This window comes from Echinops telfairi, unplaced genomic scaffold (genome assembly GCF_000313985.2).
Source record: "Echinops telfairi isolate 266 unplaced genomic scaffold, ASM31398v2 ScPeMD7_70;HRSCAF=299, whole genome shotgun sequence".
In the NCBI taxonomy this organism is placed as follows: domain Eukaryota; kingdom Metazoa; phylum Chordata; class Mammalia; order Afrosoricida; family Tenrecidae; genus Echinops; species Echinops telfairi.
Window position 1 is genome coordinate 50,488,417 of NW_022103968.1, and position 17,870 is coordinate 50,506,286.

Below are 17,870 nucleotides of genomic sequence, written 5' to 3' on the forward strand. Positions count from 1 at the left end.
GGTTGTGTCGGGAAGGTGAGCATCATAGAATGCCAATTTAATAGAAGAAAGTATTCTTGTGTTGAGGGAGTACTTGAGTGGAGGCCCAATGTCCGACGTAAGCATATTTTTTTAACTTTTAATAATTATGGATTCACAAGGTACTAAGGCCCCAAAGCACCTTTATGCCATCAGTAATTTAAGTTCTCACTCAGTGCTGGCATCCAGTTGCTCCCATCTTTCTAGATCAATGCCACACTGGAAGCTCCTTTGTTACTCAGCTTTGCACAATGCATTCAGTGCTAAGAAGACAGGATACCTGGAAATGATGATACACGTTCTTGCTTTCACCTTCGGTTTTAGTAATTCATATAATTTCTGACTGCCCATATTTTAAAAGTTGCTAAAAAACATAACTGCTAACCATATGTGTTTATGAAGTGCTTAAAGAAATATCGAGAAATGTGATTTAAAAAAAACAACTCTACTTTCTATCTTTAAGATTTTGAATTGCTACCCGCAAGGTCAGCTATTTAATCCCACTAGCCACTCTACAAGAGTCAAATGCCAAAAAGTCCAAATGATTCAGCATCTAAAGGTACACTAGAACCCAACGGACCTGGACCTGACACACTGGCCACAGTAGTCAACAGACACTAAAGGCAATGGAGGCTGATGCCCCAAATCTTAAGACCTCTTCACTCTCTTTGGAGCACTACGAGGGAATTCCTTCTGATCCCTCTAAAGTTCCATATTGTGAAGACTATTAAATACACCATGAACTTTCAAAAGAATGGCGAAATCTGTCTTCGAGGAAGCAGTTAGAATACTCCTTAGACGCGAGGATGTGAGACTTTGTCTCACGTACTTTGGGCATGTTATCAGAGGGATGGGTCCTGGAGAAGAATATTGTGCTGGGTAAAAGGATAAGCAGCAAACAGGAGGAAGACCCTCACGGATACTGATAAAGTGGCTGCACCACTGGGCTCAAACAGCAATACCCGTGAGGAAGAGAACCAGGCGCTGTTTGACCTTATTGTACAGAGTCACTGTGAGTCAGGACTGACCTTACTGTGACACATCAAAACAAGTTCCACAAAGACATTTCTAAAACAAGGTTACGGTAATGCTCATTTTCTCCAGCCCAGTATCCCAGTTCCTGAACAGTTGGGTCGAGAGTCTGCTCTAGGATAGATTCCTTTCACCATACTACAATTGCTGTTTGACTAAAATTCCAGTTTTATGGCAATAGTCTGAAAGAAGCTTACTTCAGGTTAATAAGCAGCCTTTGGCTCTGCCCCTCCCCCTTCCTTTTAAAATGTATTCTAGCCACAATCCTGAGTGAATTAAGTTCAATTTTTATTTTATTCTTTGGAGTTTTTCTAAACTAGTGCTAGATTTCCCCGATAGATGGTGCTTTTGACGGCATACAGTGGCACCTTGCACTTCTGTCATTTAACTGCTCCTACAATTAGACTTGACACTTGGAGGTTTCCGTTTGTCTCGTGGTTGAGAAATTCAAACAAGGAAATTAAATTCAAACGGACCATAGTGGTAGATTCTAACTAAGAACCGATTTCTAAAGTATTGTTCATTGAAGTTGGTAATAAATTAAGAAAAAGAATTTTTTTTCCTATTGCAGAGCAAGTATTTATTTGTCTGCTTCACCTTACAATGAAACAAAAGTATAATGAGTTACCCTAAAATATATTATCTTAAACTCTTGTAGGCTCTCATCTGAAAGTTTACAATGACAAATACGAAAAATTTTATCTATCAAGTGGACAAAATATTGGGCCCTAACTACAAGGTGGGCAGTTCAAATCCACAGCTGCTCTGCAGGGAAATAAGGGGCTGTCTGCTTCCCTAGAGGTGCACTTACTGTCCTGGAAACCCTAGCGCTTCGTCCTCCTGTGTCGTCCAGGCAGCCCCTGAGTCCAACTGGACGTCTGCTTGAGTGTTTAATTGTAAAATTAAGTCCAGAGAACTGCAGCCACGTTTTGTTCTAGACAGTCAGTGAGATTGAAGTGCGCTACAGCCTAATTCATGCGTCCTCAGTCTGCTGTGTACTACTTGAGTAGCAATGAGTTTTATTCCAAACCAATGAGAGCATGTAAAACAGTCTAGACCAGGGGTTCTCAAACTGCGGCCCCGCCGAGGACATTTATCTGGCCCGCCGGGTGTTTTTGCCCCGTTTGTTTTTTTACTTCAAAATAAGATCTGTGCACTGTGCATAGGAATTTGTTCATAGTTTTTTTTTTTTAAGCCATAGTCTGGCCCTCCAGTGGTCTGAGGGACAGTGAACTGGCCTCGTTTAAAAAGTTTGAGGTCCCCTGGTCTAGACTATCCAGAGAAGCACCTTCTACCAGAAATATAATGGAAGGCAGCTATGTCATTTACATTTTTCTCACAAATAAAGTTTATTTTAATAATATAGCTTATTTAACTGAGTACATCTAGAACAGTACCTCTTCAACACGGCGTGTAAAAGCACTGACTTTTGTGTGTATTAAGTCTTCAAACTGTGGTGTGTTTCACCCTCGCAGTGCGGTTTTCAGTGAGCTCATTTCGAGCCCCAGATGGTCACCTGTGACCGGGGCTACTCTACTGACAGCTCAGGCTGCAGCGTTTGTGACTTCTCATTTAAAGACCCGAGGACACGGTGTCAGGAGCGATCGGTCCCTGGAGAAGGACAGCATGTTGGGTGGAGCAGAGGGGCAGTGAGGAGAGGCAGGCCCTCAAGGAGATGGACTGACACAGCGGCTGCCACACTGGGCTCAGGCATCGGGACAGTTGGGAGGGCGCAGCACCAGGGCCGTGTTTCTTCCTGTTGTGCGGAGTGTCGCCATGGGCGAGACGATCAGACGGTGCCTGACAACAACAAGGAAGGATTCTTCTACTCCTTTTTCTTCCCAGGACCAGCATAACCGCCAAACACTCTTTGGAGTCTGACTTTGAAGACATAACTTTAAACATGTTTAATTCAAGTCTGTGATTACGACTTTTAGGTTTGCCTAAGTAAAAGTTTAACAAAACTTACAGAGTGGATTCATTTTGGTGCACCTTCGGGTGATTCTTATTTTGTGTGTGCGTGCGCGAGGAAGATGAATGTTCATGTTATTATTATAATATCTATTTTTAGCAATGTCTCTTTCTCTGCTTAGGACAAATGAATTGGCAAGTTGTAAGACAAGGCAGATACCTGCTGCCAAAGGCAAAGGTTGTTGCTGCCACATGACACTGGTGGCAGCCGCAGGTCCCTCATACCTAGACCATGTATCTCCTGTGTCATGCTAGCCTCCTCTGAGGATGAAGCCTTGCTAATGGGGGCCACTTCACTGGTATAATCTTGATGCTTTTGCCAGGACATGCTAGTCATTGAAATAACACTCAATTCCACCTTCTTTTACAACTGTAATTTCCCCCCCCCCTGAATGCAGATCATATCCTTTTGAGTCATAAGGGGAGGGGAGTACTTATATAATAATAAAACACACCCTCACTGCCATCGAGTCAATGCTGGCTCATAGAGACTCAACAGGACAGGAAATTATATGGATAATAATGGAAATTTTAAACTGCAACTGATAATCATGTGACATTTTTATTCTACATGAAGTGCTTTCAGACACAAAGCATCCTGCATTAGAGAAGAGACAGAAGTAAAGGTTGTTGCAGAAGGAAAGGCAGCTAGTTTGGAGATCAGAAGTCCAGAATTCAGAATTCTAGACCTACTATTCTGTCCTGATTCGTTGGGGGTGATGGGCTGAGTATACCATCAGTTGTGATCAGGGATACTACGAGCCCAACTGGAGTTAACAAAGGGTATCCAGGGGATCCCACTTGATGGCACCTGGTAACAACACAAATCAGAACTGACACTAGGGTACCTGATAGCAACAACATATATATGCATGTATATATAAATACATATACATATACATACACACACCACACATACATGTATGAGACTATATATCTCCAAGCTTATGCATATTAAACATTTCATTTCCATCACTTCATAAGCATGCCTCTGTTTGTTTGATAATAAAAGCATTTCTGGTGACTTCCTAGTTTAGCTAGATCAGAATGAGGTTTCATTAGTCCTCTTTTGGAGGTCATCTCAGATGGGTTTCTAGGCACTTGTTATTATGAGTTTAGAACGAGCACTGCCAGTGAGGCAGTATCTGTTATAAACGAGGGGCTCAGTAAGTGTGTGATAATTAAAAATATCTATCATATATATACGAATTAGTTTAAAAGCTATCTATTTAGGGTAGACGAGATACCCTGGTGCCATACTGGTTGGGCATTGGGCTGCCATCTGCAAAGTCAGCAGTCCAAGAGTACCAGCCAGCTCTGGCGCTAGCTGGGGCTTTATAGACAAGGGCCAGGCCTCTACTCCGTCTTACAGGTTCGCCATGATGGGGCATCAACGCCATGGCTGTGAGTTGTTATTTCCAGGGGGCACAGCGCTGCAGGTCCAGGGCTCAGCCACCAGGTAGCAGTGCTGCGCAGATTAGAGAGGAGCCCCCCTCTGCCCTGGAACTGTCCAGCCAGTGTCAGGGCAGTTGGGCAAGTGGAGGAGGCAGGACTTCAGCTGTCACCTGCCCTCTCAGCCAGGAGCCACTGCTTGCAAAATGGAAGACAGCATCCAGGACTATGACTGACCTTGATCAAGGAATTCTTAAGAGTAGGCGTGAGACTGAGCACCTCACATAAAGTAGCCCCCCTACTCCTCCATGATCACCCTATACGACACACAATACTATTCGCCTCATGAGTCAGATAAACCAAGGTTTAGAAAGACAGAGTGCTTAGATATGCAGCTGCTAAGTGTGGGAGCCAAGACAGGCATTCCAGTCTCCGTGACTTCCACAGATCACGATCTTAACTGCCGCAGTACGCGGAGCAACTGATCTGACCTTACACTCAGCTTTCCTAGGAGTTAGTGTTACTGTGCGCATGGAAATGCTGAGAGCCATAGACCAATCTTTACAACAATGCGGTTTTCGTAAGCCTTACAACTCTTTAGTAAGGGTTTTTAAATTTCCAGATTAGCGCATGCAATAGGACTAGTAGTTATAAAAGAAGTGTGCTGAATTCGTCCATGGAAAAGAGGGGTGAAGAGGAAAACCGGCGAAAACAGAAAGCACAACAGGCATGATAAAGAGTTGGTTGCCGAAGACGACAAAGTGACACTATAAACTAGTGAAATCAAAGAGGCTGCTTGGAACAGTGAGAGCACAGTTCAATCTTCCCTCCCTTAAAGGCTATCTTGCGTTTTAAGGTGGTCACTGGTTCATTCTAAGTACTGCTTTTATCTTGTTAATAAACAGATTTCTAACAACAGAAAACGGGAGGGGAACAGAGGGTAGAATAACAAAAGCATGAAATCTCCTAAATTGTACTTATAACTTCTCCCAATTAGAACTCTGATTGGCTGGATTTTCAAGGAAGAAAGGATTAATTTTTGTTTTTTTCCCCCCCTAAGATCGGTTTTTATTTTTGCCTCTCTTTTGGGGAACTGGCATGTTCGAGAAAGGGGGAAAGGGCCCCTGGAGGGGGAGGCTGGTGGTAAATCCGGTTGGACTTGGTAGAAGCCTGAGCTTCAGTTATCAAAATATGTGCAGTGCTTCCTTCATTTGTATCATTTCAAAATGGAAGCGATGAAGAATATCCTGTTTTCTTGGAAAATCTGGCCCTCGTCTTTGTTCCAGTAGCCTCGAGGGCCTGGTTCTTTAAACCTGAAGTATTCCTATTTCGCCTTAATTCTCTAGAAGGGAACCAACGTTTATCTGGTCTTTAAAAATGTAGCAAAGAAACTCTCCGACTAGTTCTAAGATAACCACAGAATCCAGGACAGAGGGTTAGGGTTCTCAGTCGAGCAGTGTTTGGGCATCATTTTTCTGAACTGGCTGATTTCTCTTTGTAATGATTTGTGACGAACAGAATGGAAACAAGTTAGCATGAAATCTAAAGTCTACTCCATAGCTATTATTTTTAAAAATTCTAGTTCTACTTCTATAGGCTATCATGTGTACTCAAAGTGAAAAACGGAAAACGAATAGAAACATAGCAAAATGAACATTCAGCTCCTCCGGTTGCGCTGCTGCTGTTAGGTACGACATCCAGTTGGTTCCCATCCAGAGTGACCCCACGTACAACAGAATGAATGACGGCCACTCCTGGGCCACCCTTAAACTTCTGCTCTTGCACCCCTTGTTGCAGCCCATGGCAATCCATCTTGTGGAGGGTCTGCCCTTTTTTCCCATGAGCCTCTACTTTACCAGACATGATGCTCTTCTCCCTGGGCTCGTCCCTCCCGATACCACGTTGACAGCACGGGAGACAAATGTTCCCAGTTGGTTCTTCTGGGAGACAATGGAGCCGGATAAAATAAAAGATTCGGGAATAATAACCCCGGAAACAAAATGTGAATGTCTTTTCTCAGGAATGCCTTCACCTTTTGCCTAACTCCCACGAAATCATCACTCCCTCCTTAGCTAACACTGGATTTTGTTAAAATTCACACGTAAGACGAGAGACCGAGAGAGTCACCAGAACATTGGTGCACTTGAATTGTAAAGGACAAACCCAATTAAAAAGGTGGTTAGGTGAAACGGAACCCCGTGCCTTTGGTAGAGGAGACAGGCAGGGAAAGTGCTGAGGAGCCCGTCTGAGCGTTCAACACGAACGCGTGCAATTCAGACTCCGTTTCTTTCCGTCCCCACGATTTGTCCATTCCCGTGATTTCTGCCGAAGGACAGAGACGAGGCGTCACCTTCCTTACCTTCATCCATGCCATTCAGTAATTCGGTTAAGTCTTCATTTTTACTGTCAAATTGATGCTCCTTCCACGTTTCGCCATTTTCACTGCGAAGAACAATGAGCTCTCTCTCGTTTCCTCTCATTGACCCAAAGTGAGGGATTTCCACTATGACGGGGCTGGAAAAAAAATCCACATTATTTTGGTATCTAATGAAGTATACGCATAGTAGCATTCTTAACAAAGCATCTCAGTAACATTATTCACTTGAAAATAAGAGGTGCCACTAAGGTTGGGGATGATTTCAAAGCTGCAGAATCATTTGCTAATTAAATAATAAGTGTTAGAAGCCTGAGAGCATGCCATCATTCACCCATTCGCAAACAACTCTTTGAGACGCACTGGATTTGTGCAGGGAAAGTATTCAGCACGTACAAAAAAGAATTCTGAATCAAGGAGTAGAAAATTACTAGAATTGACCATCAGGTAGATAGAAAGTTGCCCCCCCCCCTTTTTAAGGATAGAGATTTTGATAGTATATAAAATGCTAATGATTTAAAAGGACACAGTAATTTATTTCACAAATACTATACATTTCCTATTTTGAAAGGCTACTCCTATAATTTGTGCTTGTTTCCTTCCCCCTCAGCAAGAAATCAGTCTAATAACCTGCTCTCTGGAACTCTTGCCACAACTTTCAGGTATAGTTTCTCCAATTTCCAATGAGTAAAATGGGAATGCTTTCCCGGCTCGGTAGAACCTCTGGTAGAATGAATAGTCAAGCTCTCGGAAAAAGGACTCGGTTGAAGTCACCACTCACTGATATACTGAGGATTGAGTGTCCTTTTGCCCAAGGCAACGTGCAAGACTGGCTGCAAATTGAAGGTAGCCAATCAAGCCACGGGAAACTCACTGGTTCAATTTTAAGTTAGCATAAGCACTAGAAAAGGATTCATGGAATTAAGCCGACCACAATCACGCACAGCTTATGTGGTTGGATTGTGCAGCTTTATTTTATGACATTTAAGTAGACAGTATCATTACTTTCCTACAGAGGTTGTATGTCACCTCACGTCTTCACCTAAGAGTTCGTGTACACACAGCGAGAGCAGAGGCAGGCTTACACCGAGAGCATAAAGAGGAACTAGTCATCATAGTGCTGACCGGTAAAAATAGATAGAAAAACCTGACTGAGTAGGAAAGCATTCTCTCAACATGGGGACCCATGAATCTGATCAAGTTTCTTTTGGCAAAATAATGATCCAAATTAAGGACAGTTAAAAATTAATTATAAAATGCATTTATTCCTTGATAGGTAGAGACAACATCAACTATGGCTAAGACTGTTAATAATCCCAAAATGTGAGGGTGTTTAATCACAGTGTTTTACTATATTATAATTGGGTATTAAATCTTTTTTGGGGGGGAGGTGTAAGAATAAGATACAATCTTTGCAGGTGAATGTATCAGATACTGTCTCTATAAATATTTTAAAAATGTGTTTTGTGTATGACATTCAACAATTCGGAGAAGATATGAACAGGGGTCTTTGACCAAAGTGAAAGCCAAGCATAACTTTTCATAACAGGTGTTTTCATGCAAACTGCCAAGGCAACAACATCAATCAAACAGACGAGCAAACAAGCGACAAATACCAACACACTTCAGCTTTAAGAAAACAAAACAAAATAATTTAATCACTTTATAGAGTACTCTCTATCTGCAGCCTCTTTAGTTAACTTTCAATTCCCTGTCTCAAAACATTTTCAAAATCAACTAACTGATTGATAACATTTCCTTCCCCATGCCAATAAGGATTACCGAGAGCGCCAAAGTCCCTATTTTAAAATTGCGCCTCACTTGTCTGTAGACATTTCTCTCTATATAATTATTCGTATCATTTACAGCAAGAGGTGATTCAAAACCTGCAAAATGCCTTCTCTGTCACTGAGTTAAAATTAAAGACTCTCAGCTCGTCCTAAAAAATATCATCTGCACTGGAAACATTTCAAATAAAAAAATGATAACTGACAAAGAGCACAAGGTTATGAAAGCAGAATGCTTGCAGTGAATTCCACATGCTTGGGAAGCACAAGATAGGTAGCGGGGCTACATTGAGTCAAGCCACTATGATTTTTCGTTTCCCTTTCAGTGACACACATCAACTGAAAGCATTTTTTTAAAAACTTAAATAAGACGAGAAGAAGACTATGAGTGTGACAGAAGGAAACTGGAAATGAAAAAAGAAATGTACACATTCTGTATCTTGTCTATAAAGATCCTACCCAATAAATTTTGTTCCTTGAGGCCCAAGCTGCAGGATTCGGCTAACCAAGCTCTCACCCTCATTTACAGGGGGAGGATTGGTGGGAAGATGCAGTTTACTGAATAGCATCCATGCAGCAGGAAGAGAAACAAGAAGGGGAGATTGTGAACAAACTGCCATCGCGACAGAGCCTGCCTGATGTGCACCCCCGTGCCACTGCGGAAAACGAACTCAGCGTCGAGCTCCTGTCTGCAGAGTGCGACGCACAGAAGACGGTTGGCCTGAACACTGATCTTTAAGGAGACACATCCCCAAAGAGCTAGTTCTTTAATGTGGTGACGTAATTCCAGCATCTGTCCGCAGGTCCCCTGAGAATGGTCCCTTGACGTCGATGGGGGCTGTTAGGGGTCGGGGCACTTACTGAGCAGATAACATGCTTCCTGGTTAGTAAAAGCTTTGACCAGCACCAGGTTAAGGAAGTACCAAATAGCATTGCAGAGAATAACGCAGTTTTGTGACCTCTGACACTAGAAAAGTTGTACCCAACCAATGGGGTCCAGCTAAGTAGTTTTACTAGTTACCTACGGGTAAAGAAAATCAAAGATGTAGTATGAAGGCCAAGGTTAAAATTGACAAATCAACTTACCCTAAAAACTGTGCCCCTGCAGGACCCATTTCTACCAGCCTACTGGCTAATCCCTCTCCTTCCACCATGGGGGGTGGGTTGGCCAGTTTATGTCTCTTTACCAAACGGCAGGTGATTCGGGTGGGGGCTGTACACTTGCGGGGAGGAATGATGATTCTCATTCCATGGTGACGGCTTCCTCTCATGGAACCACCTCTTGCATCCACCATAAAGCTAACCAGAAACCTGCAGGGACAAGACCAGAAGCCAGGTGAGGAGAGAAACAGATGGCCTTCACCACAAGCTTTGAAATGATATGTTCTGAGTTTAAAGCCATATTCAATGTCACGATCATTTTCTCTCTTAAAATTGATAATAAATACGGTGGAGTCACATCAAACAAGCAGGTAGCTTGTACAGTGGGCAAAACTTTGCAACCCAACAACCTATATTTTGGTTTTACATGGCTCTTTAATAGAGGTCAGCCACTGTATCAGCTGCTCAAACGGACCGAAGGGCGAGTGTTTCAACATTAGAATACCTACCACTTTTAAGAGATGGTTGTTAATAAGCTCCCACTATGTATGCTCTTTGTAGGTCATTTTAACTGTAAGTGGGGTGTTTGTTTGTTTGTTTTTACCATATACTATATAACATCTTTCCCCTACAAGTAAGATGAAACTCCACAGTATGTCTTAACAAGTACAACTCATGAAATTCATAAAATGAGTATGTGTTCATTATACCAGCATTCTGATTTTTATGCTCATAAAGCAGAATTTAATACTAAAAGCAGAAGATGACTAGTTTTGTTATAGTAATTTTGGTGGAAAGGGATTTAATCTTGTCAGCATAACCTTGGTCTAAAAATTCCTTTAAATAATCCTTGAATATTTGTACAATAATACAAATAATGGTACTTAAACTTTTCAGGGAATATCTCCAAATTATATAATTCTGCACTCAATCTTTATATTAAAGTTAATGAGTAAAAAATGATGTGCAAGTAGATACAGAATATGAGGAAGTTGTCACATCTGGATAACAGCATTCTGGAATTTCTGATTTGGATCGTGTTCTCATAGGAACCCCTCTTCCCCCCTCCCACATGAGTATTCTTGCCATCATCACAATATTACAAAGTAGGTGAACAGGTATCAATGAGCCCAACACATGAGTGCCAGTCAGAGCAAGCGTCCTCTCTGCACATATCTTTGCATTCCAATTTTCCTATTTAAATATATGATTATGATTGGAATATCATCAAATGTTGCTTAAACATTTCTTTGGATGCATTTGGAAACATTTATTCTCCAAAATGTTTTTGGAGAAATTATAATCCCAGTGCATCAAAATACCCTACTATTGACCAATCTAAAAACAGTGCTTACAGCCTGCAAACAGATTTTATGAACTTGCATGAAAATCCTAGCTAGGGACCCTTTTCTGAAGGATGAAGCCTTTCGAACCAAGATCTTGGAAGAATTGACCCTTCAGTAAGGCAGGTAATGGGATAGGGATCAGATTTTCAGAATTTGTTCTGGCCATCGGTAAGGCAGACACCGACAACCACACCCTCTTTTGCTCCTTTTCAGTTTCCACCCATTTACTTAGGATCAATTTGTGTCTTTGAGATTATTCTACTTCATTAGTTAGGACTGGCCCATGATGGTAACTCAAAGTAGCAGAGGACAGGCTGCCCTTATCAAAACTCAACAACAACAACAACAACAAAGACTCCTTTGTCATCGGCAACAATACCTGTTCACTTGTACAACTCTCTAATGTAATTGTTTCCAATGTTAGATCACAGTAGGCTAACTTGAGTTTATTCTTTGTGCTTACATTTTTTTAGGCATGTGTTTATATATGAACACATGCATGTTTATATAATTAACAACTGCCTTTACTCATAACAAGGCAGTATTAGAAGGAAACTAAGACAAAATTGGAACTTTCCCAACAGCTAATAATTAAAATTGATAGATGATTTGAACTGATTGTAAAAGCACACATTAGAAACCACTCAGAGTGTAGGTGTGGCATTCAGTGTACTGGCATGAACAAACCCGGGCATGTTCCCACTGAGAGGGGGGTGGCCCGTGGCAGCAGCTATCTCTGAGCAATATGGAAAGTAACATGGCTCGGGCCTGGTTTGTTCACTGCGTAAATGGCAGGGTACCCCACAGCGCACACCATAAATGTTTCTTGAATAACTCAAAGAAAGAGTGAATTTTGTTAAGTGTGCTTACAGACTACTTAGGTCATGCTGGATCTTTAATGTGAAAAAAACATACTAATGCAGTTTGTTACTGAGCAGTCTGAGGTGGTTATCAGTGGCAATATGAAAATACTGAAGCTATGAACAACAGTATAGCTACAACATTTGTAATGTCAAATTAAAAGAATCGCTTTCCCGGTGGTGGTGGGACACCCAGTACCTAGCTGGTGCTCTTTAATGAGCATTGAATTTCTGAGCTTTCAACTCTGCAGTGCCAACACATCGAGGGCAAGTGGGAGCAAAATACAGATATATTAAACAGGATGTTGAGACTTAATATTCAATAGTATTATGAAATACCGTGATTTATTTTCCAAACCCACATACACGCTGGGCAAAAAAAATGTCATGCATCATTACTAATAAAGAAATTAAAGGGATGGCTAATCCTATGTGTATGTTAATAATTGTATTTTAACTACAGCACACAATCTATAAACGATCCTAAAACTAAGACATAAATGTTTCTAGTTTTAGGAACAGTGGGATGACAAATGCTGAGACACTACAGACACTGACACAATCTAACCACAGGACAAATTCATATCAATTAAAACTGCGAAAAGGATGGTTCACATAAAAGACAGTTATCACCTTGAATCATACTGAGGAAGTGGAGAAGAATAGCTGCAAAATAATTTAGAAAGCAAATGGGAAAAATTAATGTGAGATAATTAGAAGCAAGCAACAGAAAACGTCATGATAAGCAAAGGAAAATAAAAACCCTCAGAAAATGAAACCAAGGCACTGATATTTATAGTACCACCTGGAAGAATAATGGCCTTAAAAGGCTGTACAAAGTGCCCCACAGCTCTGCTGTAGTGAGATGTTGCTAAATGAATCGCAAGTGTGTATTTTCCTTTTCAAAGAAGCCCAGGCTGGCTGCCACCATCAGTTCTGCCTTTGTTGCACTTGTTGACTGCTGTCAAATAAATTTCAAAGGTAAAGGGAGGCAGTTGGCAGATTCTAGTCCAAGTTCTCCTCACTTAAAACATCACTGGGTTCCAAAGACCAGTTCATTTTGTGAAAAGCGGTGTGATGTGGAAATGGAGGATGCTTGAATCAGGCCACAAATGGAAGATGACTACATCGTTTGAAACGGCCGGATTAGATCATCACATAAGGAACTACCCGACCACGGAAAATCACATCACCTTAAACATCACCGACGGTGCATGTCACTCTCACCTAGCATCTTGGTGTGCTCATTACCTTCCGGTGGGTTGTTCATGCACACACCCGTCAGATGCCGTTGTTGCGAATGTGAACTGTCAGACAGTAAGAGGTCCAGTGGTGAGGAGTAAGTGTATTCATCTCGGTGGTTTTATTGTGTAAATGTTGGACAACTAACGACAAGGTTGGCAGGTCAAGCCACCGACTGCTCCTGGTGGAAGTTGAGGCCATCTGCTTCCTAAAGGCATGCAGCCCTGGGAGCCTGGAGATCCTGGCTCTGTGTCGGAGTCAACTCGTTGGCAATGTTTTGTGTTTGCGTTTATGGTTGGGAAAATTAATTTCTGATTTTAGTATTCTATACTTCTTTAACGCCTCCATTGACTAACGTACCTTGTAATACTTTCATATATAGTGTACATGTAAATTATCTCCATTTGAATGAAATTACACTGGTTTGTTTCCACAGTTTTAAGATGTCAGACATTTCCATTCTGTAATGTTACTTAAAGTAACCTCTAACACACCTCTGAGCCTCAGACATCAGAGCTGGGGATAATGAGTAATGTCAATCAATAGTGCCATTTTAAGGTTCAAATAAATATTATGCAAAAAATGCGTGTAAAAGATTTAGTGTAATACCATTTGCACAAAAAGCATTAGGTACAGGTTAGCTATCACAATTTATTTTAATTAGAAAAGCAAGAAATACTCAACAAAATATAAGACATATTACAAATGTTAGTTAGTGTTAATTTATTTTTAAATGAATCTTCCCTGGTTCTGGTCATGGACCAGAACAAATTATTAAGGGCTGAGGTGCTAGCCACAGGGCTGCTGGTGCAAACCCAGCAGCTGCTCCACAGAAGAAAGACGAGGCTTTTTGCTCCCATAACGATTTATAGTCTCTCAAGCCCCAAGGAATGGTTCTACTCTATCTTATATGGTTTTGAGTCAGGTATTGATTCAAGGGCACAGGTTTTGTTATAGGTCACAACTAATGTATGTTCCAAATGCTAAATTCAAAGACAATAATATTCTGAGATATTCCTCATTTTTATAGATTCTTATTTTTTGGTTTGGATATCAGAAATTCCCAGTTTGAATTATCTATAGTCACACTTTGGCATATATAGATACCTATGTATTTGTATGTATGTATGGGTGAATTTTTATGTGTGTGCATACATATATGCCCACGTTCTGTATGTGGACATATGTATGTATGTATATGTATACATACTTTGAGTACATATATATGTGAACTTTTAAATATATATATAATATATAAATATGTATCTTTTTCTAAAGTACATTTGTTTATTTCCTCTAATTTCCCTTAACTGTTCATTCAATGTAAGTATAATTTGATTTCAAGAAAGCAAAAAGTACCAACTGTTGATGTGGAGGCTTTACGTTTATATTTTCTTCTTATGAAAACACAAAAGCTTGAAAATCAAAGGCAATACCAGATGGAAACAATGAGTAGAGCAGAGCTCAACGCTTATTGAACTAAATATCTGAATGAGATTGATGTAGTAGAAGCAAAGCACTGAGGCCATCAAACAGGTCAATAAACAGACAAGCTTCTACATTTAAATCCCCATCAGAAGGGAAGATCAGATGCCCAGAAACAAAGCTTCATTTCCATAGTAAAGTAAAATCGAGAGAAATGACATATTTTTAATTGAAAAGGAAAATGTATAACCTACAAGAGGTACCAGAATACCCAAGCCAATTCTGCTGCAATGAATAATTTAATTCATTTCCTTTCCAACACTGTACTTTTATTTAATTAAAGTGGATAGCATTTGCTTAGAAAAAACATATCTACTGATGAATTATAAATACAAGTCACACATTCACTAATGAAATCCTTTAGAAGACCAATATGAAGAGCGGCGATATTATGAATTTAAAGCTGCTATGCCATAAGTGCAAAGATGACGCCACAGAAAAGGGAAGGCGGTCTTTTGGTGACTTACCCAGAATGAACAGGGCTTGAAACAAGATTGACGTTGTCCAAGGTGTCTGCAGCCCAGCTGTAATGTCTAAGAGAATCTGAGTCAAATTCTCTTGTGAATGTTAGATGCTGAAAAACAAAACAGTGTATTCCATCAACAACCCACACCAGACACTGGTTTCTCTGCACCTACAAAATACAGGTGTGCATCATTTTAACATCCATTCACTGAGCATCTGATTGCATTTTTTGTTCATGAGGTTTGAGTTTCTGTTTTACGGGAAAGCAATTCACTCTTTATTACTTCACTTACTCCTTTTAAAGACCCCTGACCTCATAGTCCTGTAGCATTGGACTATAGGTGGAATGCAGGCAGGGGAAGCATAGGGCAACACTCTTGGCATGTGCTATCAGGCTCTGCCTGGCGGGTTGGCTCCAGGGGTCAGTCACTGTTCCCGCTGCTCAGGAGGACAGAACAGCGATGGGGGCTGCATGCCCTCTGCTTTCCTTGCTTTCTCAGCTTCTGCCACTGCTGCTGCCACCCATTCCTCCAGGCTCCTCTAGCAGTGGCAGCAGAAGTGATAAAGGCAACTAGAAGGGGGCACCCAGAAGGTCTTAATATGGTCTTTACACAATGTCCAAATCACCTAGCGACATATTTCACACACGGTGTCGTGGTCATTAAGCATGGCATACTTCCATACCCGTAGTTCTCTATAAGACCAAATCATCTAGTATTCAAAGTACATAATTTAAAAATCCTCTGTATGTTAATAATCACACGCTACATTGTTATTATTTCAATCTCTTTAAAAAGCATCTTGGGCAGTTAACATGGCCAAAGAAATATCACAAAAGAAACTTTCAACCATGATTTTAAGCATGTCAACACGCTTTCAACTTAATCTGGCAATTGTCATACAATTCTCTCCCAAAGTCAAAGTGAAGGCAAAAATAATTCCATCTCGATGACTTCCGATTTCCAAGAGGGGGCTGTGCAGCTTTCAGCAAACTAATGCTTTCCCCAAGCCGGGCAAAACAGACCTCATCTCCTCCGGGGCAACAGACACATGGAGAAGGGCAGGAGAGGGAAAGACCTTCAAGAGCTGAACAGACTTTTTATTGACATCTTAAAACTGGGGGCATTGTCATTTACCAGGACAGATGGAATCTGGTTACTCACAGGGGCACTCCAGGAGAACGGAGAGAGGAGGAGATCTGGGTGGGAGTCTGGATGGCCTCAGTGTGGTACAGTTGTCCACTGGGGCCATCTGTGGAACTCCAGACATGTGGTAAAATAGGAAGCTAAACAATCAGAAACCTTCTGAAAAGCAGAGTCTAGCTTTGGGGGGATCGTTTCATGAGAAACTGATTCAGAGGTTGCAGATTATAGAGGGAAGAGACAGGAGAATCACCCTGGGATTATGAATAAGAACACTGGAGAGTCAGGGATAAATCAGACGGCTGTGAACCAGCCTCGCTCCAACAAAATGTTGACTGGTTTTAAATGATCAGCCATCAACCTATTTGCCTGTCAGAATCAGGGGGAACTCTCTGGGTGATTATATTCACTAGGAGAGTATCGGCATCTTTTAGCATATCATGGTCAGCAATCAAAAATTGCTAAGCATATTTGGACCAGAAACAAACAAACAAACAAAAAACCCTAGACATTATCAGCAGACTAGAGTTCATCTAGACCTGGGTGTAGACTATAATAACTTGATAATAAGTATGATTCACACGGCTAGAAAAATAGAGAAAATAGTATGAAGGAGGAAAATTTACCAAAGTACTAGAATACAAATAAAAAGGAACTAAATGGCCATGTGTTTAGTTTTAAATACATTATCAGTTATAACCAAACTCAACACAAAACACAAATGTAAATTGGAACAGGTGAATGGGAAATATATAATGAAGGATTTTCTTGTTTAAAAAAAAGAGAAATCAAGAAAGCAATATGAAATGGGGGGAGGGGGTGCAATGAAAAGTTTAACATGCATGTAATAGGACTTCCAGAAATATCAAAGAAAGAGAATAAGGCAGACACTACTTGAAGAGATAATGACTAAGAATGTTCCAAATCTGATCAAAGTTATTGCCAAATTGGCAAACATTAAAAAAACTAAAAAAAAAAAAAAAATCAATCTCAATTTTTGTTCCACTAAAAATCTGGTCCTTACTTGTAACTCCTGTAAAATGACAGTCAAGTGTGTTACACACACACACACACAAAGAGAGGAGAGAGAAAGAGAGAGAGAGAGAACAAGAGAAAAGACATCACTACAGGAAAGGGAGAAACAGTTGAGGGTCCATTTTAAAATATGACTCCTGTAATCCCTTAGGGAATTATCATTAGCCAAATAATGCCCCACCACCACCAAAAAATACCCCAACTTTGCAAAAGAATAGAGATGCATTCTTTTTTTTTTTTTTTTAACATTTTATTAGGGGCTCATACAACTGTTATCCCAATCCATACACACATCAATTGTGTAAAGTGCATTTGTACATCGTTTCTCAAAACATTTTCTCTCCATTTAAACCCCCGACATTAGGTCCTCGAGATGCATTCTTGGAAGGGCATCACTGGGTGGGGATTATGGCAGAGTTGAAGGGCGAGGTTCATACTGACAATGGGGAGAGGAGGAAATGAAAATGTACATACTGAATGTGCAGACCCCTGCCTTCTGCCCCTACAGGTCTCCCAGAACACAGTGGCTAGGGAAAAAGCTTCCAGGCAGAAAACGGGGAGAGTCCTCTCTGGGAAGTCTGCCCTGACCATTGAGACTTCCCCGTGAAATGTCCTAGAAA

General features: G+C 40.9%; 1 protein-coding gene across 12 annotated transcripts in view; it reads right to left on the minus strand.

Moving 5' to 3' along the window:
• The window catches only part of ANK3 (ankyrin 3), a 378,044-nt gene that overhangs the window by 77,874 nt on the left and 282,300 nt on the right, over positions 1-17,870 (minus strand). For 9 of the 12 annotated variants that reach the window (XM_045291329.1, XM_045291327.1, XM_045291326.1 and 6 more), the window contains 3 exons: positions 15,076-15,182; positions 9,661-9,885; positions 6,773-6,927 (listed from right to left, as the gene is read on the minus strand). In XM_045291329.1, coding sequence (XP_045147264.1) covers positions 6,773-6,927; positions 9,661-9,885; positions 15,076-15,182 — 487 coding nt within the window. Of the gene's footprint in view, positions 1-6,772; positions 6,928-9,033; positions 9,133-9,660; positions 9,886-15,075; positions 15,183-17,870 lie in introns of all 12 variants that reach the window. The other 3 variants (XM_045291321.1, XM_045291325.1, XM_045291322.1) reach the window with 1 other exon arrangement.